Source organism: Physeter macrocephalus, unplaced genomic scaffold (genome assembly GCF_002837175.3).
Source record: "Physeter macrocephalus isolate SW-GA unplaced genomic scaffold, ASM283717v5 random_312, whole genome shotgun sequence".
Taxonomy (NCBI): domain Eukaryota; kingdom Metazoa; phylum Chordata; class Mammalia; order Artiodactyla; family Physeteridae; genus Physeter; species Physeter macrocephalus.
Window position 1 is genome coordinate 11,179 of NW_021145610.1, and position 25,147 is coordinate 36,325.

Here is a 25,147-nt window from a genome sequence, read left to right on the forward strand (position 1 = left end):
AAGGGCAAATGAAATGAATAGAGAATTCATCAGAACAAGACTTTCCCCCCAAAAAAGACTCATAAATATGAAAAATTGCTCAACTTCACTCTTAATAAAAAGAAATCAAAATAAAAGTGTCTCTCGGTTTTTATCTGACTGGTGAGGATAAAAAGGTTTGATAACACACTGTGTAGCTCAGGATGTGAGGAAATAGGCAGTCTCATACTTTACTGATGGGAGGACAAACTGGTAGAGCTGCTATGTAGAGCACATTGCCAATATGCATTAAAACGAAACAAAAAACAAATTCATATACTCAGTTACTGGTAATTCCACTTTCAGGAATTTACTTAACAGATAAACTCCCACATATGCAAAATAACGAATGGATAAGTTATAGCTTTATTTATAATAGGACAGGACTGGAAACTACCCAGTGTTCCAGTGTTCCCAAATAGGGGATTGGGCAAGTAAATTATGGCATATCTTTATAAAGTTGTGTGTTAATTTAAAAAATGAAGGCCGACTAAAAACATAGAGCTCAGCAAAAAAAAGCAAGATGTAGAAGTGTCTACAGCAAGCGACTGGTTGTGTAAAACATTTATACATATAAATTTGCTTGTGAATACAGTGACCATCTCTGAAAGACTACAGAGGAAAGGGCTTAAAAGAGTGATGACCTCTGTGAGGGGGCCTAGGGATTGGAAAGCAGGTGTGGGAAGAGGACTTAATTCTATGCCCTTTGGTGTATTTTTAATATCTTATTTTTAATCAATTAAATTACCACAAAATAAAACACCTTTGAATGTTTAGAATCAAGTCTAACTCACTTCCATGGTCAACTTTTCAACCTCCTCTCCCCCCACATTTGCCCTCCCTCAGTCACACTGCTTCTCCTTCAGTTTCTGGGACATGCCAAGATCTTACTGCCTCAGGACACTTTTCACAAGCCAGTCCCTCTGCCAAGGTTGATGCTCTCTAAACTCTTCCGATGAGCTGGCATCTTCCTACACTTCAGGTCTTGGGTCCTATGTCATCTCTTCAAAGAGGCCGTCTCTGGCACCCTACACAAACAATCGAAACAGTTGAAAAAATGCCTCTCTTCCTCACTGGGCAGGGAGGACAAGGCTTACATCTCTGACCACCCACTCTAAAGGAGCACCTCTTCCTTCACCCTCTTTATGGCAATACCCTGATTTGCTTTCTTAAGAGCACTAGTCACTATTTGAAATTACCGTGTTCGTTTTCTTAGTTGTTTACTGTCTCTCTCCATCTCAAGGGTTTAAGTCTCTATGAAAGCATGGGCCATGTCTTGTCTTGTTCCTAACTCTATCTTCGGCAATCCAAACAATAAACATTTGCTTAGAGAAATTATGCAGCATATACTAGGGACTTCACAAATAACAACTTTTTTAATCATCACAATAACTCAATGAGGGAGGTTGGTTTTTACCCATTTTACAGTTAAGGATAATTGAGGCACATAGCAGTTGAGTAACTTGCCCAACCGGCAAAGCTGGAATCCCAGACACAGGTTCTTAGCCACAACGCGATGCTTTTTCGATATATAAACTGACAGGTGGATGAAACTGGCTAAATGAATGCGTCTCCGGGTTCCCCAGCTCTACCGCAAGGGGGCGCTCTCGCCCAGTTCTTGACGCCAGTCCTCAAGGCGCGCACTCCCCTTGCGTCTCGGGCTCGCGCGCGCTGCCGCGGCACCGGAAGTGACTGAGCTTGCAAGTTCTCCCGGTCTCTTCAGGGGAAACTGAGGCCGACTCGTTCGGAAGAGACAGCGCGAGCCTTCAGCCAGGTAGGCCGGCCCAGGTCCACGGCGCGGAACTTGGCCGCGAACAGCGCTCGCGTCCGAAAACGACCTGGCCCAAGAAGGGGGTATGTGGCCCCCCACGGTTCGCTGGGCTCGCAGGTGAGAGCGCCGCCTCCCCTGTGCGTGGCAGGCGCTGCGCCCAATGGGAGCCCTCGCCGTCCTGCTTGCGTGCTACCTGGGCTCGCTGATTGGCTACGCCAGGGCGGGCCGCTGGGGGTGAGACCCCTCCTCCCAGAAAGGTCTAGGGGGCGCCCCTGAGGGAGAGCAGTTGCCTAGCAACGGGGCGGTGGCCGGGCGGGTACCCGGCCTAACGCGCGGAGGAAGCCGCGAGGCCGCAGCCCACCCACCCCGGGCTCCGGAGAGGTGCAGCCCCCGGCCCCAAGCCCTCCCGGGGGCGCCAGGAAGCCGCCTGTCCCCAGGAAAACGTGGTCTCAGCTGTGGGGGGTCTCGAGCTGGTCTCGACCCCTCTCTCTGACACGAGAAGAGGCCCGGCGCCTCACCCTCGCCCGGTCTTTGTGCAGGGCGCCGGCGGCCATTGTGTCCGTGCGGGGAATGGAGGACCCGGCAATCCCGCATCGCCACCGCCACGTCCAGGGCCTTTGGGGAATTCAGAGAAAACCAGCGGCGTTTCTGGGGGGTCCCCGGCTTTCAGCCTCCCAGAAAGGCCCGGGGATGGCCTTTCCAAAGTCAGAGCGCAGATCCGAGGCAGTTTTTCCCTCTCTCCGCCCCTCATCGAAACCTTGAGCCCCATTGAGAAGTCCCTTCAGGGTTTCTTCGGAAGCCTCACCCTGGGCTGTTACTTAAATAGAAAAAAACAAAAACTAAACCTCACACCAGCCATCTCCGAGAGAGTTCTCCTGGCTCCCAGTAGGAGGCGGAGAGCCAAGGGGCGTGCAAGAGCGAGGGGGCTGGGCTCCCGGGTGGCAGGAGGCCGCGGCTGCTGAGCGGCCGCCCTCGATCTGGGCGATGGAGGAGGAAGCAAGCGAGGGGGCCGGTTCTTGAGCTTCGTAATTCCTGTGTCGCCTTCGGAGCTCTCAGTCCGCCGGGTCGCATGATCCCTCCAGCCGGAGTTGCTTTTTTTGCCAGCCGCCGCGAGACCGGTTGAGTTACCGGCATCCTCGGTGCCACCTCCTAGCCCGACCTATGATACAAAAGATCTTCCGGGGGCTGCACCTGCCTGCCGTTGCCGGAGATATTTGAATGTAGGTGGTGCGGGGGTGGGGTTGGGGGGCAGACTGCCCATTGGGGTGACTTTCTGAGGAAGACATTTTGGGGAAAATGGGGTGGCTGAGGTAAAAAAAAAAAAAAAAAAAAAAGCCGGTGTGATGATTCAGAGCCCACTGGTGCTTTCAATTTGACTTCATTGAAGTCCCTTGGAAGCTAGACCCAGACCTTCATAAGAGCCGCAAAGAACCCAGTGGTGGTACCTGGGTGGGGAATGGGATATTGTAGGGTAAATGGCATGCATATTAATTTTTTTTTCCTGAAGCTCTTTCTCTCCCTTCAGAACCTTATCTTGGCTTTGGATCTCAGAAGAGAACCACTAAGCAAAGACCAGACTCAGTGAGTGAGCAGGTGTTTTGGACAATGGACTGGTGGAGCCCATCCCTGTTATAAAAATGTCTCAGAGCAATCGGGAGCTGGTGGTTGACTTTCTCTCCTACAAGCTTTCCCAGAAAGGATACAGCTGGAGTCAGTTTAGTGATGTGGACGAGAACAGAACTGAGGCCCCAGAAGGGACTGAATCAGACATGGAAACCCCCAGTGCCATCAATGGCAACCCGTCCTGGCACCTGGCAGACAGCCCTGCGGTGAATGGAGCCACTGGCCACAGCAGCAGCTTGGATGCCCGGGAGGTGATCCCCATGGCAGCGGTGAAGCAAGCGCTGAGGGAGGCAGGCGATGAGTTTGAACTGAGGTACCGGCGGGCATTCAGCGACCTGACATCCCAGCTCCACATCACCCCAGGGACGGCATATCAGAGCTTTGAGCAGGTAGTGAACGAACTCTTCCGGGATGGGGTGAACTGGGGTCGCATTGTGGCCTTTTTCTCCTTCGGTGGGGCACTGTGCGTGGAAAGCGTAGACAAGGAGATGCAGGTATTGGTGAGTCGGATTGCAGCTTGGATGGCCACTTACCTGAATGACCACCTAGAGCCTTGGATCCAGGAGAACGGCGGCTGGGTAAGGACCACGCCCCTTGTGTGTCCCTTTTCCTTAGCCTCTGGTCAGATTCCCAACAGCCTTTCCCTTATGTCTTTTTCTCTTGTGCTGGGTGATTATTGGAGACGTTGTTTGTTAAGGAGATGTGACTGGCCTCATTGTACCGCAAGAGGTTAACTGTTCTGCAATACAGATGACCTAGTTCTGCAAGGACCAGACATCTTCATTCTGGTCATCCTCATGACCCTACTCTTTCATACTTGTGTTCCAGTTTCTCTGAAGAGGAAAACATAGCCTGTGTGTTCATTTGGCCCCAAACCTTTGAGAGTGGGAAGTTAGTCCAGTGTTCCCCTCACCCTGACATAATGGCTCACCATGCTAAGGGGTGATGAGTGTAATGCCTGGAGAAGGTAGTGAGTATCAGTGACCCACAAGCCCCTTCAATCTTACTCCCCTGGGATGTCAATCCTGTCCCGGGCTTCCCTCCCCCAAATCAGGTTCCTTTTATTTCAGAGTTTGCATGACCAGACTTTGCATCCCACTGGCTTGGATAGCTGAGGATTGTCTGATTTTAAGGTGTAAGCTGTGCCAGTGGGCTAGTTGTGTTTGTGCTGCGCCCCTATGTTCATTGGCTCTAAAGTGTGCAACTTTCTGTGTGGTTGGCCAGTTTGCGGAGCTCTTGCTGTGTCACTCATTAAGCCCAGGGACTTTGCACCTCACTGCCTGGGGTCGGTTGGGGAGCTCCAGCTGTTACGCCTGTTGCTTTCCGGCCCGGGCCCTGGGGCCTCTTCACTGAGCACTGTTTGCTGGCAAAGCAAGAACCTGGTCTGTGGGGCTCCTTGGAACATTGAGATTCAGTGACAGACTTCAGAAACAAACTGACGCAGGTGTGAGTTCCAGCCCTGTCACGTAACTAGCCGTGTGACCTTGGACAGGCCAGTTTACCTTGAGCCTCAGCTTCTTCCACTAAAAAAATGTGGCAAGCCCTCCTTGCCTTGCAGTCCTTGGAGCTAATGTCAGCAAGCTTGCTGTAGTAGTTGTCGTCGGTCCCAGGTACACTTTCTGGGCCCAGCAGTTGTGCCTCATTCCTTTGCCAGGGAAGAGAATTCCCTTGCCCGTCACCAAGTCAGGATGAGCTAGTGGTGAGAGATTCTTTACTGGCAGTCATTGTAGGCAGTTTTTGCTTTTCTCCAGAGAACTCAGTTCTATCTCCTTGCTTATCTCCTTGCCTCGGGGAGGGGCAGGGCTTACGAGAGGTATTTTGTCCCCTCAGAAAACCCAGAAAATCAAGCAGCCTGTGGAAAATAAGTCATTGATTGAAGGAGCTGAGGTGGAAAGGGCCGTGCATCATGGACTCAGGAATGTTAAGAATGCAATTATCCAGAGGCTGGGCCTAGGGTGTGGTAGGCACTTCAGTTTACCACGGAGCAAGGAACCTCCTGGAACCCCACCCCCTGTCTTATTTCCCATTTCTTTGCAACTTCATCAACTTCCTACTGCCAGTTCTGGTAAAAGGCAAAGGGGTCAAGTCAGTAGATGTCAGAAGACTGGGGTGGGGTTGCGGAAGGTAAAGGTGGAGGGCTTTCTTTAGCTAAGGCTGACCAGACTTGAAAGCTTTTCTGTAAATGAACTCCCTGGGGGATAAATGATTAAATAGTTCCTGTTGGTTTGTGGGATGACCTCTCTTATTCCCTCCTGCTTTGATTCTCTTTGGGGGCAAATATTTGTTTAACTTATTACAGGAGGGACAGGATTCCAGCATTTCTGACACACCCTCTGAGGCATCTCCAAGTAGAGACTTGGGCCATTTGCCCACTTTGCCTGACTGTTGTCTTTGGCCAGTGGTCCTAATACAGGTGGGTTGTTGCCAGCTATTAACAAAAGGCAATGTGGGAGAGATTCCTGGCCTGCCAGACAGCCTCTGAGAGGGCTGCCTGGACCAGAGAATTGCTAGTCACCCAGAGTTGCACGTAGAAAGAGGTTTTAGACACAGCAGCACTGGGCAAGTTCGTTCCATCATCTGTCTCTTTGCTCAAGAATTATCAGAGCCCGTTGGACAGCATACCATATGTTACTTCCTCTTGGTGAACAGAAGGGATGTGTGCAGAAGAGCCAGTTATGTCAGAACCATTTCTGGGCACGCATTCTCCCTGAGGCCAGGAGGTAAAGAACATGTGACATGGGATCCTTTGGGTAGAAGGTACCCGCCCACTTCCCTCTCAGGGACCATCCTGTTTGACTTACCAACTGGCTGCTGCAGTGGCATCTCATAACCTTCCTGGAGGCTGTGGCTGGGGGATCCATGAGTGTAGGAGTTAAGGGCCATTCCACCCTGGGATATGCTCTAAATTTAGCATCCCTATAGGAAAGGAAAAGGAAATGAGCCTTTACAGAGTACATTTTATGCAAGAGGCATTATGTTAGGTATTTTACTTATGCAACTAAAATTCACTGAGCATCTACTATGAGGCAGGCATGTGCTAGGTGCTGGCCATAAGCGAAACATGGTACTTTCTTTCATGGAAATGACATGCTATTTCATATACTCCACACAGTAACCTTCTAAGGTAGATGGCTTTATTCCCAGTTTACATATGAAGCTCCTGGTAGCTAAGTGACTGGACCCAGGTATTCCTCAGCCAGTTAAATGACTGAGTGAGAATTTACACCTAGGTGGGCCTGACTCCAAAGCCTAAATTATTTCCCTCCATTTCAGGTTGTCCTAAGAGTAATAATGTGAGCCAGAGGTGCTGTTGGGCTAAGCAAAACATGCCTGTGGAGGTGCTCACTCGAGTCTGTCATGCTGGCCTTGTTCAGGAGTTGCAGGAAGAACAGCACCTTTGTTGGCAGTAGCGGGCTGCCAAAGGCATGTGTGTAGCCTCCGCAGATTCTGGCACTGGTAAAACTCAAGTGGGTATCAGGGTTTTGCCCAGTGAGAGTGGGCTTGTTAATTTTTCATTGTTAAAACTTTCTCAAGCCCTACCAGTAGGTAAGAATTTTGTGCATAAAGGGAGAAGATGGCCTGCTCCAGGTATGTCTACTTAATTGTGGGTGATGCTCCAAGGACTGGAATTCCACACATATAACCACACCACCACCTACCTGGAGTCACCTGCCAAGATGCTGAACCTGTTTGTCTCTCTTGTCCATCCATCTCTCCCACGTGTAAAATGAAATAATGATAGCCACCTGCCATAGCTTGACTCTAGTAAAGGATCTAGAACAAAGGCTCTCCTTGGGCCTTAATTGTAGGATGGAGGCACCTCTTTTAATGAATGGGCTATCTGCCTACGAAAACTGAACTTTGCCCCCAGAGTTTCATGAGAAACAAAGCCAGCCGCTGAGATGTTCACTAGAATGATAGGGACAGACTGTTTCTGGGGCTTTCCAATGGGAATGTGGACAGTTATGTGGTGGGGCCCAGGTGGGCCAGGCCATTTTGTTATCAGTGTCCCTGGGAAACCCCTTAGCTTGATGGAAACACCATTGTTGAAAGCAATGAACAGTTGTTGGGGGTGGGGTGCAGAGAAACCATAATTTGGCCTTTCCCAGACTGCATAGCTCTGTGGTCTTCTAGTTTCTGTAGGTTTCTTCTTGCCTGTTCTGTCTTCTTTGGCACTGATGTATGCTTCACTGAAGTACCTCGGCGACTTTTGCAGATCTCAGCAGCTGTTCGCTATTCTGTGGTTTTCTTGGGGAAACCCCATTAGAAACCCCAAACGTGGAAATTTTTAGTGATCTCATTCAGGTCCCAAAGTGAGGTAGAAGTGTCTCAGGGGCTCCCCCTCAAAACACCCGGTTCTTCTGGATGTACATTTGAAGTTGCCCTTAAAACGCCATCACCATCACAGGGTTTTCCAGACTTCCTGAGACTGATTTCCCCAGTAGCCCCACAGAGCCCTTCAGCTTCTGGTAGAAAATACCCAAGTATTTTTTCAGGGGGCCCCAACGGAACCTAGAGGGTTTTCTTGGCTTTTGTGTGGGTAGTCACCAGATTTGTTTGGGCTATAGGAAGCAGCAGTTGTTACTTGTCCCTTCCCCAGCAGGTATCTGTCCTGAGGCCAGTGGCTTGAGCATGCTCCCTGGTTTTTCCAGTGCTCTCAGCCTTCCATTACAGGGCTTTATTTTAGCAGCCATGGTTTTGTCTGGGTTTAGCATGGATAGATTTAGGGGTAATTCCCAGTGAGCTGCTCTTCTACAGAAACATAATCTCCTACTACCTAATGAGCAGGGCTCTGTCCCCACCCCCAACCTTCAACCTAATTCCATGGAGTTCCTCCCCAAGGACTCCCTCTCTTTTCTTTGAAGGAGCCACTCTGCTCCTGGATCCGCTTCTCTTCTGTCTCTCCAGCCGACAGTCTGTCTTCCCTGTTCCCAGTTGGCAGATCTGAGTCAGACAATACCGCTGGGTCTTTTTGTTTAGCCTGGGGAAGAGAAGACCCAGGAGTCCACGTTCACTGGTTTCAAATATCTTCAGGAAGAGCGGCTAAGCCTTTTTTATTGGTATAGTACCCAGCAGAACTTGGATAGGTAAATCACAGTGGTAGAGTTTAAATTAGTATAAAGAAGACATCTAACACTACCATACCTCTGCCAGGTTTAGGAACTTCCTGAGGGTGGAGTCCACATCTTGTCCATACTTGTTTAATCAGCACTGAGCAGAGGTCTTAGGCGTAGCAGGTACCTAATGAAAGAGAAGCCTTCTAAATTTCTGAAGAAACAGACACTTATCAAACCAGAATAATAGTAATAGGAATTGCCCTTTATCTAATCATTCATTCATTTTTTAAAAAAATTTATTTTTGGCTGCGTTGGGTCTTTGTTGCTGCGCGTGGGCTTTCTCTAGTTGTGGAGAGCAGTGGCTACTCTTCATTGGGTGCGTGGGCTTCTCATTGTGGTGGCTCCTTTTGTTGCGGGGCACAGGCTCTAGGCATGCGAGCTTCAGTAGTTGTGGCTCGCGGGCTCTAGAGCACAGGCTCAATAGTTGTGGCACACGGGCTTACTTGCTCCGTGGCACATGGGATCTTCCTGGACCAGGGCTCGAACCCATGTCCCCTGTATTGGTAGGCAGATTCTCAACCGCTGTGCCACCAGGGAAGTCCCTAAACATTCATTCATTGATTCAGATAATATTAATTGAGCACCTACTGTGTGTCAGGCTGTCCTAGGCACTAGCAGTACAGCATTAAATAAAATTAAGTTTCTGCATTGTGGAGCTTACATTCTAGTGGGGAGAAACAGACAACGTGTAATTACATACATATATAACATATATCAGGTGATACTAAGTGCTATGAAGAAAATAAAGCACATTGAGGCATAGGGCATGCCTAGCAAAGGAGGTAAGTCTGCAATTTTAAAAGAGTGTGTAGAGAAGGCATCACCAAAAAGTAATATTTGAGCCAAAGCCTGAAGAAGGTAAGGTGGTCGTCGATGTGGGTACCTGTAGAAAGAGTGTTGTAAGCAGAGGGATGGACTCAGGAGGGAGTGTGCTTGGCATGTTCAAGGATGAGCAAGAAGGCCAGTGTAGCTGGAGAAGAAGCAGTAAGAGAGAGTGGTAGGAGGTGAGAGGGGAGAGTGGTTGGGATTGAGGGGGGAGAGGTAGCCAGGGACCCAATCACATGGCCCTTTACAGGTGATGGTGAGGACTTGGCTTTGGTAGAATGAGAGAGAGGCCAGGAGAAGATTAGGAGCAGGGGTGAAATGATCTGAATTCTGCAAGGGTGGCAGCCAGGAGCCCAGTGAAGAGGCTGGTGAAAGCTGTCAAGTGAGAAAGAAGAGTGGCTTGGATCAGGAGGTAGAGGTGGAAATGGTGAAAAGGGACCAAGGCCAGGCTTGCACATGGCATATTGATGGGTCTGGCCACCTTGAAAGCCACATTTTTTTTTTTTTTTAAAAGAAAGCCACATTTTTTAACCACTTGGAGATCATAGAATCAGGGCTAAATAAGCTAGATGTTCTTCTGGGATAGTCTCTTCAAATGTGTCCTGAATGGTCCTCCTCCACTCTAGTGCTATTTCTGTGTGAATAACTGCACCATGTCTGGATTGAGGTCCCACATCACCCATGTCTAGCTCTGTGACCTTGGGCAAGCTCCTTGAACTCTCTGAACCTTGGGGCAAATATTACCTGCCTCACAAGGCCATGGCGAAGACCTAACAAGATCTGCCTGAGATGCATAGAGCCTGGCACAGGTTGGTATCATAATTCTGATCATCTTTGCCACAGAACTCGTGTCGGAGACCCATTCACAGAATCTACAGCATCTCTTCTCCCTTGTTTGGACTCTGTAGTGACCTTTGGGCACATCCTTAGGGCAGGCAGGCCCTAGCAGTGTTCCTGTCCTGCCAAGAGCTCCGTAGTGTTCCTTTGCATGTTGGTCAAGCACTGGTCTTAGTCAGGATCCCAGTTCTAGTCTCAAATCTGCCTTGACTCACTGTCTCACCTTGGCCAAGTCATTTTACCCCTAGGCCCCAGTTTCCCCATCTGTAAGATGGAGGGTTGAAGTTGAGTCTAGGAATCCTGCTTCTCACTGGCCCTAGGCCTTGTGGATTCCATCATTATGGCATATTTCACAATAGTTATGCTTTCGGACGGCTCTTTCCTATCAACAGCTGCAGCACTTTAATTGCTAAAAATTAACTAATCTCAGTGTTAATGTAGGGTAGTTTATCACTGACCCCACAGTATTTCACAGTATTTCTACTCCACATAATGTAGCACTTTACAGCTTAGAAAGCACGTTCATATCCACCTTGCCTTTAAAATTTTTCTAATTTTTTTATTATTATTATTTTTAATGGAGTGAGTTCTGCTCATTATTTCCCTGAGGGACTGTGGTTCCAGTGTTCCCAGATACTTTGTATTTTTTTGGCTGTGCAGCATGCAGGATCTTAGTTCCCTGACAAGGGATTGAACCTGTGCCCCTGCAGTGGGAGTCCTAACCACCGACTGCCAGGGAATTCCCCCCACTTTGCCTTTCTGATGCTTATAACCAACCACCCAGGGAGGTGAGCAGAGAGAAATTAGGCTGAGAAAGATGAAGTGACTTGCCCAAGGTTACATCAGGAGGAAGATGCAGGGTTTGGGCTTTCAAATCTGGACTAGACCACTTATGTCCTGTGTGACCTTGGGCAAGTCTTTTAACTTGTAAATGGCTATAATAATAGCGCTTTGCTGTGAAGATTCAGTGAGTTAATTCATGTCGAAAGGCTCTCAGAATAGTGACTGTCAGTATCAGCAGCAACCAGCAGCCGCAACCAAGGGCTCCTTCAGTCACATCATCTGGCTTCCCGTTTATTACATATTGATTTTTGTAAATAGTGTTTTTGCAGAAAGAAAGTACCTTTGGGACTTTTGCTACTTGGTTTCATCCCTGATGAAACTCTCAGGCCAAGCCGGAGCCTTAAGGCTAGCTCCAGGCTACAGGGCTTTTTGGGCAGACTCCAGAGCTCCCCTCGGAACTAGAGGTTTTTCTCTCACTCTTCAGGAAATGCCATTGCAATGACTTCCATGGACTGCTTCCTGTCCCACCCCTGCAGTTGGATTCTTGCTGGCTAGAGTGTGGAAATTGGAAAGTAATATCCCTAAAGGCTCCCCCGTCACACAGACTCCTTTTTTTGGCCATGTCTCTCCCTTTCCTCTTGTCATTTACTTTCTTTGCTTCCTCCCCCTTCACCCAGCTTCTCTCTCCAGCCTGTGATCATCCCTTTAAGGTTTAGAAAATGCATTTCCACTGAGTTCTGTCAAAGTTTTCTACCCACCCCACACTGGGGGTTGGTCAGAACTCCTGGTTTCTCTCCTGGCTCCACACCAAGTAGCAGTTTTAGTCTTGGACTCCCCCTAGAGGGACATTAAACCTGTTGCTTGCAGTTGCAGTGCCTTGTGTCATCCATTAACCCTGGGTTCCCCCGGGGTCCCCACCCCACATCCCGCACAGGCCTGGGACTCCTAAGAGAGGTCTTAGAGGTTGGCACGTAGAAATCCTGCCTCGTGGAGACCGATGATAGAGGGTAGAGTGAAGTGGAGCCTGCCACTCCCTCGCCGAGGTCACCTTTCAGGAGGAAGCTAGAAGGTTGAAAACCTTGTTGGACAATCATCTGAGGAATGGGAGCTAGCCTGGGAGGGGATTGGAACGCATTCAACTATGCCTCAGATCCTTTGTTCCGCTCTTGAAAGGGAAACATTCCCCTCCCTCCTCCCTGGCCACACACGTGCCTTTGTTCCCCTGAGTCAGGCGGGGCCAGGAACACTGTGTCCTTCCAGGGAGCCTGACTTGGCTCCCCAGAGACTGGCCTCCTGGTCATCGGGACTGAGATTTTTGCTCAGGAGCCCCCAGCCTCATGTCCTTTCCATAGAAGGGTCTTTCTCCCAGAGGCTGAGAACTTGCCTACAAACAGCTGCCCAGGGACTTCCCTAGAATTCTTCCATGGGATACCCGTGTCCCAGGATTACACAGTTCCTCCCTCTTATTCCACTTGGTGATTAATATTATTGTTAACGTTACTATTAATAGCACCTGACATTTATCAAGTGCTTATTCTATGCTAGGCGTTGTTCAAAGTGCTTTACATGTATTAATTTATTCCATTCACAGAGCAACACTCTGAAGTTGCTACTATTCTTATCCCTATTTTACAAATGAGGAAACTGAGGTACAGAGATGTTAAGCAACTTATGAAGGGTAGCACGCTTAGTAAGTTGCAAAGCTTGTGAGGGTAGCTTCTAAGCTCCCACTTTTAAACACTACACCTTGCCCCCTCCCCTGACTGTACCAGTGTCTAAATGATTGTTGGCATTTATTCAGTGCTCACTATGTGACAGGGCTTTCACCAATTTCATCTCTGTGTTACTGTCCAACAACCTCAGCATTATAGGACAATGAGATTTGGGGGGACCCAGTTAGTGGGAAGCAGAGTCAGGATTTGAAACCAAGTCTGTCTTACTCCAAGCCTGTGTTCTTATCTCTAAGCCATCTTAAAAAAACCCTACAAGGTAGGTGGTGTCATCTTCATTTTATAGTTGAGAAGGCTGAGACTCAGAGAAAAGTGACCTGCTCAGGGCCACACAGGCTAGTGCCAGGACAACCCGGGCTTCAAACCTGAGGTGCTTGTCTTCACAACACTTCATTGCCTTAGTGGTCTGTAGCCTGATGATAATTGCTTTTATATGCATGATAACACTTTATAACTTACCAGACTTCTTTGTATACATCATTTCACAGTGAGGTGGGTATGTTCAGTCCCATTTCAGGGAGAAAACTAAGGCAAGGGGCCTTTTCCCACAGTAAATGGTTTAGAATTCTAGCTTTTAACTCAGTGTTATCGATGTTGCCTGCCTTCCCTAAAGCGGGATTCATTGCTTGGAGCTGTCTTCAGAGTTTTGTTTCATTTGTTAAATCAGCAAATACTGGTGAATACTTATTTGTGCTAAGGGCTGGGGATACTGTGGGTACTGCAGTGAGGGGGACCGGGTCCCATCCCTCAATGGTCTGTTTCCATGCCCCACACCTTGGGCCTTGCTGGTGTCTTTCTGCCATCTGAGTCAGGCTGTGTGCATCACCCATCCGTCCCCTCAGCTCCCAGACACACCAGGCAAGGGTCCTGGTAGTATGTATTGATCACTTTCTACATACCCATAGATAAAACTCTGCACTCAGATTTGAAACAGCTTAATTTCTTGCTGGTGGTGTAGCACTAGACAAATCAGCTTTAAATTCTCATCCATAAATCTGAGAGAACAGTACCAGCCTACCAGAGTAAGCAAGGCTCAAATGAGAAAGTGAAATGCAAAAGTGTTTTTTAGTAATAATGACAGGTGCTATGTGTTGAGTGCTTGCTCTGTGCCAGGTGCTATGTTTATGCGCGTGACATAATCATCTTGTTTGGTCCTCACAACTGCTTTGGTGTGAAGATGGAGAATCCAGAGCTTCAAGAGGCTTTATAACATGTCCACAGTACCACACCTTGTAAGAGGCAGAACTGGGTCTTGCACCCAGCTGTATCTCATGCCAAAGCCTACCCTCAAGTCACGGCATCATTGCTTCTTTGCAGGCCTGGACTGGCTTACTTTACCCTGAGTACCTGGCACAGGACCTGGGGTTGGGCAAGGGCTCAGCCAGGATCTGCTCAATGAACATGAAGGGTTGTGATTATTAGATGCAAGTTAGGCTACAAAAATGTCTCTGTCCTTAAGGAAGCAGACTCATTTAAAGCAGTAGGAATAGACTCACAACCCTTGGTGAATGGCTCCAGGCGAACCGTGCCAAATCTGTATTGTAGACTCCAGAAATGGAAGAGGACAGACCCCCTGGCTGCATCCCACAGGTGCCCTGGACCCCTGCCAAACCAGCCCACTTCCACCATCAGCTAGCTACTCAATTAGTGGCTCAGTCCAGGGACCTCCACCCTGAGCCTGCATCACCTTATGCACCTTCTCCCTCACCAACTGCATTACCAGCCAAACCCTAGTGTCAGGAAGGAGAAAGGTCACTAGAGGCTTGAATAATAGCTTTGTCAGCAGTGTGCCTTTGTGCAGTTCACACCGAGTCTTCAGTTTTCTCATCTGTAAAATGAAGGTAGTAATCATACCTTAATGAAGATAGTGGTAGTAATCTCTTTGGCATAGGCTTGCCTGGATCACTCTTCCCCTAGATCTGATCAGGGCTGTCTTAGCATTTAGGTCTCAACTCAAATATCACCTCTCCTAAAGAGTAAAGAGGCCACCTTTGTTTACCTCTTTACTGCCTGACTCCTCTTGGAAAAAGCTAAGCTCCCAGAGTGTAGGGGGTTTGTTTCACGTTTCCTTCATCCCCAGCATCTAGCAGAGTGCTTGGCACATGGGACCCACTCAGCGAATACTTGCTGAATGAGTGAGTGACTCTGTAGCCTACCTAGCACAGTGCCTGAATACAGTATGCTCAGTCGGTGTCAGGCATCATTACTACCTACTAGGAAGATGTGGACCATGAAGGCTTTCAGTAGGTGAAACGAATGTGGCAAGGGCAGCCTTGATAGGTAAGAAAGATCCAGACAGAGCTGGAGGGTGGAATGTGTCTAAAGCATTTGGGAGACAGTGAAGAGGCAGACTGGCAGAAGAGGGTCTGGGCTGTCAGTAAAGCTGGTCAGGGAGAAGGGAATGGTGACTGATGGTGGAGGCCCCTGGGCACAGGGATGGGGTAGTTGCTGGTAGAGGTGGGCCCAAAGGGGAGAGGCCCAACACCAGAGCCATGCAGCCAGGTCTCTAGTTATCGCTGGCAGAGAGAATCCCTTGCCAGCCAGGGCTCAGCCGGGAGAAAAAAGCCAGATGCACCTGCGACCTGTGGATCAGGTAGGCTGCCGTGGTTGTTATTTTGGGGCTCCAGGCCAGGTGCAGATTCAAAGGCTTGATTGAAGCCTTTTGGCAACTCTGGTCTCAGCAGGGTAAACATCATCTGTCTCCTGCCACCTGTGGCAACAATGCCAGGAAGGTACCCTGGGCAGGCCCAAAGGGACCTAGCTTTCTTGCTGCCCTCATGGAGTAAGAAATACCCCCCAGGAGATGCCACTCCTTCCCTGCCCCACAGCTCCCTTTCCGAAGGGCTAAGGTGGCAATAAGGTACCTCCTGTCCAAGAGGCCCCCATAGTTCCGGCCCATGGAAGGCAGGGGTGGGGCATTGGGAGCCGTTGACAGCTGGGCCCAGCTAGGGGGAGGGGTCAGTTTGGGAGCAGGTGCAGATTTCGGGGAGGGCGAGGCCTGAAGGGAAGTAGGGATCTTGGTAAACTGCAAAATTTCCCTCCCCATCCCCCATCCCCAGACACAGCTGGCTTCTCCAGGAACCTGATGACCTAGTTACAATGCTTAGAAATTGTTAGCTTAGCTTGCAGTTCAGGGCTGTGCCAGTCTCTCCTCTCTGAGTCTTCTTGGGTCCAGAAGGTACCCTGGCATTCCCCTGTGGTGCTTCCATGTGCAGGACACACACCACATCACATGTACGGGCTTCTTGTCAGAGAGGAAAGAAGCAGTCATGCTTTTTCCCTTCTTCCCTGGTGTGCCCCACCCCTCCCCAACCCAAGGAAAAGACTCCCCTGCCCCCATCCCCTCCTTCCTTCTGTCTCTCTTGTGGGGGGTTGGTGGTGGCAAATGAAGGTCACAGACTTCTTCCCTGGAGATTCAGCAGAGAGGGAGAGACTCCTGTTGCCCTAGGGATAGCTTGAGCTTACTTAACCTTTCCCTCTCTGTCTGATGTTCAGACCTGATAAAAGTGGGGGAGGAAGAATCTGTTGGGGGCTCAGGAGGTCCCAGCCCTCCCAGGAAGCAGCTGCTCTTGGTATTCTTGATGTTTGCCTCTCCAGTGCCTCCCTGGGAGAAATTCCATCGCTGTTCAGAGCCAGATACAAAATTTGACAAACCAGTGCTGAATCCTACTTGCTCTATAGTTATCCTTGGACAAATTGCTTAATCTGTCTTAGCCTTAGTTTCCTCATCTGTTAAAAGACGAAAATAATGCAGTACTTTTCTTGAAAGACTCTTTTGATCATAAAAATGAGTGGTAAGATACATGGAACATTTATCATGGAGCCTGGCATATATAATTACTCAGTATGACAGCTACTGTTACAGCTGTTATTAGCAGATTGCCTTCACAGGTGATCAAGAAGCTGTGATCACCATCGGAGCTACACTCCAAGAGCAGACTTTTAGGCTGACAGAGTATATGGAGATCCTTTGAACCAAGAACTTGGAGATTTTAAGACTCCTGAAGCTGGGGGCTGTAGCTCATAACCTGTCCCCCATCTCCTCCACAAGGGCCCCAAATCATGCTGTACACAGTGGGGGTTTGGCCATTGTTGCTGGCTGGGCATTTGGTAATGGGGCATATTTTCTTCGGCACTTTGCTGAGTGCCTCCAGGAAGGCAGGGATCTCCTCCTCTGCTTTATTCACTGTTCTATCCCTAGATCCTGCCACAGAACCTGGAACACAGAAGACATTCAATCATTACTTGTTGACTGAGTGGAAGACTTAATGAGTTGAATATTTAAAGAGCGTAGGAGCATGCCTAGCATATAGTAGGTGCTTGACGTGCATCTGAATGATTAAACAAGGTGCCATGGGAACTCTGGAGTTTTCCAGGATGGCCCCACTCCTTGTTTGCTGTGTGGCTGTAAGCCTGTTGCCTCATCTGCTGAAGAAAGATAACACCCGCCTTGCCTCCCTCATGGGCTATCTGAGAGGCCCAAGGAGATGATAGATGAAAAAGCACTTTGAGAACTATAAATGTTTGGTCTTGCTGCTCCTTGACTGAGGTCAAAGCCCTGTGTCTTTCATTCTTTCATTCATTCTTTCACTCATTAATTCATTCAACCAACAAGCACTTTTTGAGTGGAAGCAATATCCTAGCTCTCTCACTTATCTAGCTTCATGAATTTGGACAGGTTACTTTACTTCTCTAAGCCTGAACATCTATAAAATGGAAATAATAATCATTTCACAGGATTGTTGGGAGAAAGATTAAGCAAGGTGCTCTGAGCTTATTGAAGGTAGAAACTGCATCTCATTCACTGCCATCAGCTACTCTTGTGCCTAGCACTTGGTGGCTGAGTGTTTAGTGTCCGAGTTAGTGAACATTCATAGTGATGAACAGTGTATGTAAAGTGCCCCAGCACAGAGCCTGGTATGGAGTAAAAGCTGGGTCCTTTACCAAATGCTGGGTCTTTCCTTTTCCTCTCACTGTGAGGTTTGGTCATTCATTAATTCAGCCATTGGTTGCCTTCTGCAGTCTAATTACTCGGCAAGGCCAGATCTATGAGTAAGACTTAAATAGGAAGTACAAATGACTCTTAACTCCTCACCCCCGGATGTCCTCACCCACCTGTAGGCTCCACAGACTTCTGAGTGGGAGCTCTGACCGGCCAGAATCAGTGCTGCTTAAATATAAAACTGGGAGGCACAGTGGGCCTCACCCCACACTCACCTCTGATTCAAAACAAGAACAACCACCCTTTGTTCTACCCACTCTCCATCTGCTACTCAGTGAGAAAAATTTCCCTTTGCTCACAGCACCCACATTCATATGGAACCTTAGGGGGTACCATATCAAGGAAGTCTCCAGGGAGTCACTCAGAAATGGCCCTGTGGGCAGGGTCCCCTGGGACTGGGTCCAGCAGCAGGTGCAGGCAGGAGGCCCCAGGCTGGTGGCTAAGTGATGAAACTGAGAGATGTGTAGAGCCAGACAAGAAGTCAGCCGAGAGGAAACTGCCTGCCTGTCCATGCAGGTGTCTAGGCACCTGGGAGCAGTTTCTGGGTCTGATTTAGTGGTGGAAGGTAGGGTTCCAAATTAGTAGACCACGCTTCAGTGAGGGGAACCCATAGGACTCCAGAGCAAAGCCTGCAGTTGGCACCCAGGTCAGTTTCCTTTGAGCCCTTCTCAGACCCCTTCAGGGTGAAGAGATGCTTCCTCTAGGCTCCACAGCACCTACTACTGGAAGATCTCCAGGAACAATGGAATAATAACCATAGCTCCCTTTACGGGGCCTCTGCTGTGTTTGGGGCACTGTGCTGTGAGCTTCTGAAGAGAATGGGATCATTTCATTGTTGGAAGTATGGCCTCTGGAGTGGGACAGAGCTGAGTTTGAATCTGGCTCCATCACATACCAGCCGTTTGATCTTGGGCTCGTTCCTCCCCCTTTCTGAGCCTCAGTTCCCCTATCTCAAAAATGGAGATGGTAATACCTGCCTTGTAGGGTTTTTGCAAGGATGAAATGAGATCATACATGTTGAGCTTGGCACAGATGTTATAGTAATTTTAATAATAGCTAACATTTATAGAGCACTTACCCTTAAGTATTTCATATGTGTTAATTCATTGAATTTTCAAAACAGTACCATTGAGGTAGGCATTCTTACTATAATTCTCATTTTACAGAGGAGAAAAGTGAAGCGTAGGGAAGTTAAGGAATTTGTACAAAGATGCTAGGTTGGTAAGTGGTGTAAAGTCGTGATTTGAACCTTAGTCTGGCTCTAAAGCCCACAGTGTTCTACTTGTGGATAAAGAGGGCCTAGTAAATGTTGCTGCTGTTACTCTTATACCCAGCATTGTAGCTGTCTGTGGTTTTTGGTCTATCTGCTGACTTCTGAGCTCAGTGAAGGCAAGAAACCCATCTTAATCACCTTGTATCCCCAGAGACCAACATAGTACTCATAGTACTCATTAATATTTGCCTAATGGCTGAGAATATTCCCTCTCTTCATTAATCAGTCAGTAGCTCTTTATCGACCATTTCCTGTAGGCTAGATTTGAGCTAAATCCTGGGAGGAATGCAAAGTACAGCTCTGCCTCTGTAAACGGAAGATTGGGTGTTGGGGGGGTGGGGGTGGGGAGAGCATTCCAGAGCACTGTGTCATGGCAGAAACTTCCACACAGGAGGCAGAAACAATACAGGTGGCTTGGGGATGTTTTCCAAGCTGGGATTCCCACCCCTCCCTGATGGGGCCACTCCCTCCATCTCCTGCAGAACAAGGTGACACAGATTCCTTGCTTCTGCCCGGGGTAGAAACTGCTCCTTCACTTTGCTCTCTCTTTATTGAGGAGGCTGCATCTTTCTTGCTCTGGCAGCCAGTTTGTGGAAGCCTAGAATAATGACAGGAGGAAAAGTCAGCTGTTTGGAGCTAAGAAGGGACCTTAAAAAATCACTTCTGCCCCAACACTGCAGGCAGAGTGGTCTTTTGAAAACCATTTCAGATATTGGCACATTCTTGCTTACAACCCTTCACCCGATTGGAATAAAACCCAGTCCTTACTGAGGCCTCTAAGGCCTGCATGATCTGGTACTGGCTGCCTCTCCATCCTTCAGCACTCCCCCTTCCCTCTCTGCACTCATGGCTCAGGGGCTCTTGCCGTGTTCCCTGGTTCCCGGCTCACTCGCCCCTGCCTGAGGGTCCATGTAGTTGCTGCTCCCTCTGCCTGGAGTGCTCTGCCCCTGGGGTTTGCCTTGCTGGTTCTTTCAGTTGACTCAGCTCACACAGGTCACCTCCTCTGAGAGGTTCTCTTTGACCTTTGGTCTAAAGTAGCCAAGGTACTTCTAAATCACTCTCTAGTCTTTTACTTTCTTGTATTTTTGTCACAGCACCAACCTCTATCTGAAATTTTCTTTTTGTTTGTTTATTTGGTTTTTGTCACTTTTCTACTAGAATATAAGCCTCATGATTATAAGGACTTTAGATGGCTCATCATTTTATCTCTAATACCTAAAACTGTTCCTTATAGGTAGTAAACATTCAGTGAATGATTTTGGAATGAATGATTGAACAAATGAATAAACCTAAGACATTGTTTTTATTTTACACATGAGAAAACTGAGTCAGCCCAGAGAAGCTAGTAAGAATTGTGAGTGTTCTTTCAACTTACCTTTTGAATGCTAAGTGCCATGTACTATACTTAGTGACTCACATGCATTATTTTTTCACTTATCTTTGATACAATGAATTGTTTGGGACATCATTTTTGTACACCATTGTAGCATTTAAAAGAGAGCTGGACCAACTCATATTTTATTGGAGCCTCACTCTGTTTTACAAAGAGTTGGAGACAACTTAGGAAAATTCATATGAACAAAAGGATAAAATAGCAGGGGGAGTCAAGGGAAAGGAAAGTATGGATAAGAAGATGATAAGAGGGCTTCCCTGGTGGCGCAGTGGTTGAGAGTCCGCCTGCCGATGCAGGGGATACGGGTTCGTGCCCCGGTCCGGGAAGATCCCACATGCTGCGGAGCGGCTGGACCCGTGGGGCATGGCCGCTGAGCCTGCGCGTCCGGAGCCTGTGCTCCGCAACGGGAGAGGCCACAGCAGTGAGAGGCCCGCTACCGCAAAACAAAAAACAAACAAAAAAAGAAGATGATAAGATGGATAAGCGTAGTTCACAGAAGCAGATAGCATGGAAGTCCCGTTGAACTGAGCAAAGTTTTTCTGTCATTCTTTATGACTGATAAGTAAATTATGCCCAGATTTGTGAAAATGATGGAGTTTTTAAAATCCATTCACACACATGACCTTGGGATTGTCCCAGACTGCATGTGATAGTCCAGGATTTGTTGGCTCCCTTGCTGCCTCATACCTGGGCTCCTGGGCTGAGGCAGCATGATGATCTTCCTCCTCCTTCACCAGAGGGGCCAGTGCAGCAGGGAGGAGCCTGGCCCACTCCCCAACCCTTTCGTGACCCAGCCAACTTTGCTTCAAAGAGAGCCTTTTGGGAGCTTCCCTGGTGGCACAGTGGTTAAGAATCCACCTGCCAATGCAGGGGACACAGGTTCGAGCCCTGGTCCGGGAAGATCCCACATGCTGCAGAGCAACTAAGCTGGTGCACCACAACTACTGAGCCTGTGCTCTAGATCCCGCGAGCCACAACTACTGAGCCCGCACGCCTAGAGCCTGTGCCCCACAACAAGAGAAGCCACCGCAATGAGAAGCCTGCACACCACAACGAAGAGCAGCCCCCGCTCACCGTAACTAGAGAAAGCCCACGTGCAGCAACAAAGACCCAACGCAGCCAGAAATAAATACATAAACTAATTAAAAAAGAGAGAGAGCCTTTTTTCCAGATTTATTAATTGAGATATCGCCATTTGAAGACCCAGTTCTATCCTTGAAATACTTCCAGTTAGAAAAGACGTAATGCACATGAAAAGAGATCTTGTGAAAGCCAACAATAAATGCTAAATGCCAAATAAGAGCAGCACTTCACAGAAGAGGTGACTTTTGTGCTGGGACTTACCGCAGAGACAGGGAAAAGAGGAGCTGGTGCTCCATGTGAGCTAAGTTGTGCAGACTGGCATGGACTCTCAAGAAGAGACCCATAGGAGTGGCAGTCCATTTTGGAGTGTGTGTGAAAGGATCACTTATTAGGTGATAAAGCCAGAAAGGTCAGCTGGAGCCAGATTTGTGGGAGCCTCAAGTGCCAGGGAGAGAGTCCGAGGCCCTCCTCGGCAGTCCTGGTATCCCAATATATATATCCCATTGCCAGGGACAGATGCCCATCCTGGCCACCTTCTGGTCCACTGATTGCCAGGTAGCAATGCCAGCATCTGGAATGAGAGCCAGGACCTAGAACTGACAGTGAGCAGAGGAGTAAGTGTGGGGCCCTTGTCAGTTTTGCCTGTGGCTATCCCAGTTGCATTCATTCATTTGTTGATTCAGCAGATGTTTATTGAGCACCACCACATGCCAGGCCCTGTGCTAAGTGCTGGGGGTGCTGTGATGAACAAGACAGTCAAGGACACTGCTTTCACATATGTGAGCTGGGGAGGCAGCTAGTCTGAGAAACAAACAAATAAGATGATTTCAGATAGAGGGTTAAATAATTTAAAGAAAATGAAACTGCGTAATGCAGTATCTAGGGAACCAACTTTATACGAGGAGATCAAGAAGGCCTCTCTGAGGAGGTGACTTTTGACCCGAGAGTAGATTAAGGAGCAAGCCGGCCTGGGAAGATTTGAAGCAAAGATTTTGCAAATAGAAGAGCAAGGCAGATTGAACTTGGCTCGTCCAGACTTTGGGCCCACGCAGATACTTGGCTCTGACACTGGTGGGCCCACTGTGGGCCTTGCTTTCCCTTTGTGTTATGGGTCTTTTCACTCCTCCCTCCCAGGGATCCAAAGGGAGTAATGGCGACTACCACTTACTGAGCACCTTTCCCAAATCAGGCACTCTACATCCATTTTCTCCTTTATTCTCCCACCCAGCCTGTGTGATGAGTGGGCTCTCGGCTCCAGTTTCTTTTCCATGAGGAAATTGAGATTGAGAGAGATGAAGTTCTATGCCCAGGGTCCTGCAGCTTGGACACAGTGGAACCTGGATTCAGACCCACATTGGTCTGGCTCCAAAAGCCAGGCTTCTTTCCAGTGCTCCACCCTCAAATAAGCGAAGCATTGTTAGTTCAGGATGTGCAGAAAGCTGCTGAGCAAAAGGAGAGTTACGGCAGCATCTTGGAATGAGAGTCTTGAAGGACACCTACTGTCCTCTCACCTGATAGGACTCTGTTTGCTCAACTTCAGGAGGATGCTCCCAGAGCCCAGGGTTACTATTGGCCTTTGCCAGAGGCATGTTCGGGCTTAGCCAGCTGAGTATCCCCCAGTTTCCTGCTTTTACCATCTCAGCTGCTGGTCAGGAGGTTTAGGAAGGTGACATCATCTAGCTGAATCAGCTGCTGCTTCTAGACACATTAACGGGAACTGAAAGTCGTTGCCCCTTCCTTCCCGCTCTGCAAGTCTCTTCAGAACGAGGCTGGGGTACAGACATTCCACCTGTCTGCAGGGTCTTAGCTGGAACAGTGCTCCCCACTTTTAAAGAACTAGAAGGTGCATTTTGCTGGACAAAGGTGTCCTCAAGGCTTCTCAAGCTAAAAGGAACAGTGCCCTTGAGGGGTAGGATTCACGGGAGGGCCTCCATCCCTCTACACCTTCATTTATCCCTGTGACTTTGATGAGAATTCCTGACCCTTCTGATCTCCTTTGCCCAAGTCCAAGGCTCAGGTCCAGCACTGTAGGATGGGCAAACAAATGTTATTTGTGGACTTTGACCTTAAGGCATGTAGAGTCGGGTCAAGGGGACAAAAAAGCTTATATTTTAGAGCAGAGCACCCACCACACTATGATCTATTGGATATCCTCCCTTGACCCAATGACTGAAAAGGAAAAAAATAAGAAAAAGAAAAGTAATAAGATGGCTCAGGGCCAGGTGACTAGGACAGTAGACAGTTTACTTGCTCTGTGACTTTGCCTCTCTCAGCTTCACTGTTTTCATGTGTAAAATGGAAGTCACCAAGGTATGTGGCTCCTTTGATCATTGGAATATTACACAGCACATGTAAAGCATTCAGCAGTACACGCAGCACCCAGGGAATACTCAGTGAATGGTAGCCCTGTAGATAGGTTCTCAAAAGAAGGCCATTGAGTAAGGGGAACTGGGCTTTGGAGTCTGGATAGGCTGTGGATGGATGCTGGCTGGAAATAGCCTATTCAGATGAGAAGAGGACAGACTTTGCATGCTGACAGTCTGCTGTGGAGTCTTGATAGGTGACTTTACCTCTTAGAGCCTCCGTTTTCTTCTCTGTAAAACTTGGGTACTGCTAGAACCTGCTTCACAGGACTGTTGAGGGGGTTAGTGAGGTGCTATCTTGATAATGGAAGCGGCTGAGGGAGTCCCCAGCATATTCTGTTGTTGTTTCTCATTTGGCAGGAGAACTAGCCTGGTTAATGGCTGGAAGTGGGGGGACTTCCCTGGTGGTCCAGTGGTTAAGAATCTGCCTTCTAATGAAGGGCACGTGGGTTTGATCCCTGGTCGGGGAACTAAGAATCCCACATGCTGCAGGGCAGCTAAGCCTGCGCACCACAACTACTGAGCCCGCACGCTGCAACGAAAGATCCCGCATGCCATGCCACAACTAAGACCCAGCGCAGCCAAAATTTTAAAAATTAAAAAAAAAAAAAAAGCTAGAAGTGGGATGTGAGAGGGCAGAGCTATTTTTATTTTTTTTTAAACATCTTTATTGGAGTATAATTGCTTTACAATGTTGTGTTAGTTTCTGCTGTATAACAAAGTGAATCAGCTATACGTATACATATGTCCCCATATCCCCTCCCTCTTGCATCTCCCTTCCACCCTCCCTATCCCACCCCTCTAGGTCGTCACAAAGCACGGAGCTGATTCCCCGCCCCCCCACCCCGTGCTATGCGGCTGCTTCCCACTAGCTACATGTTTTACATTTGGTAGTGTATATATGTCATTGCCACTCTCTCAGTTCGTCCCAGCTTACCCTTTCCCCTCCTTGTGTACTCAAGTGCATTCTCTACATCTGCGTTTTTATTCCCGTCCTGCCCCTAGGTTCTTCAGAACCATTTTTCTTTTTTAGAATCCATATATATGTGTTAGTATATGGTATTTGTTTCTCTCTTTCTGACTTACTTCACTCTGTATGACAGACTCTAGGTCCATCCACCTCACTACAAATAACTCAGTTTCGTTTCTTTTTATGGCTGAGTAATATTCCATTGTATACATGTGCCACGTCTTCTTTATCCATTCATCTGTTGATGGACACTTAGGTTGCTCCATGTCCTGGCTGTTGTAAATAGTGCTGCAGTGAACATTGTGGTACATGACTCTTTTTGAATTATGGTTTTCTCAGGGTATATGCCCAGTAGTGGG

At 48.3% G+C, this 25,147-nt stretch overlaps 1 protein-coding gene across 5 annotated transcripts in view; it reads left to right on the forward strand.

The window, feature by feature from the left end:
* The first annotated feature begins 1,447 nt into the window (after positions 1-1,447).
* BCL2L1 (BCL2 like 1) overlaps positions 1,448-25,147 on the forward strand; it is a 51,982-nt gene continuing 28,282 nt past the window's right edge. Inside the window, exons 1-2 of one of the 5 annotated variants that reach the window (XM_028485150.2) lie at positions 1,448-1,906; positions 3,315-3,990. In XM_028485150.2, coding sequence (XP_028340951.1) covers positions 3,427-3,990 — 564 coding nt within the window. In that variant the 5' untranslated portion in view covers positions 1,448-1,906; positions 3,315-3,426. Of the gene's footprint in view, positions 1,907-2,082; positions 3,010-3,296; positions 3,991-25,147 lie in introns of those variants that run through there. The other 4 variants (XM_007124251.3, XM_007124252.4, XM_024128408.3 and 1 more) reach the window with 4 other exon arrangements.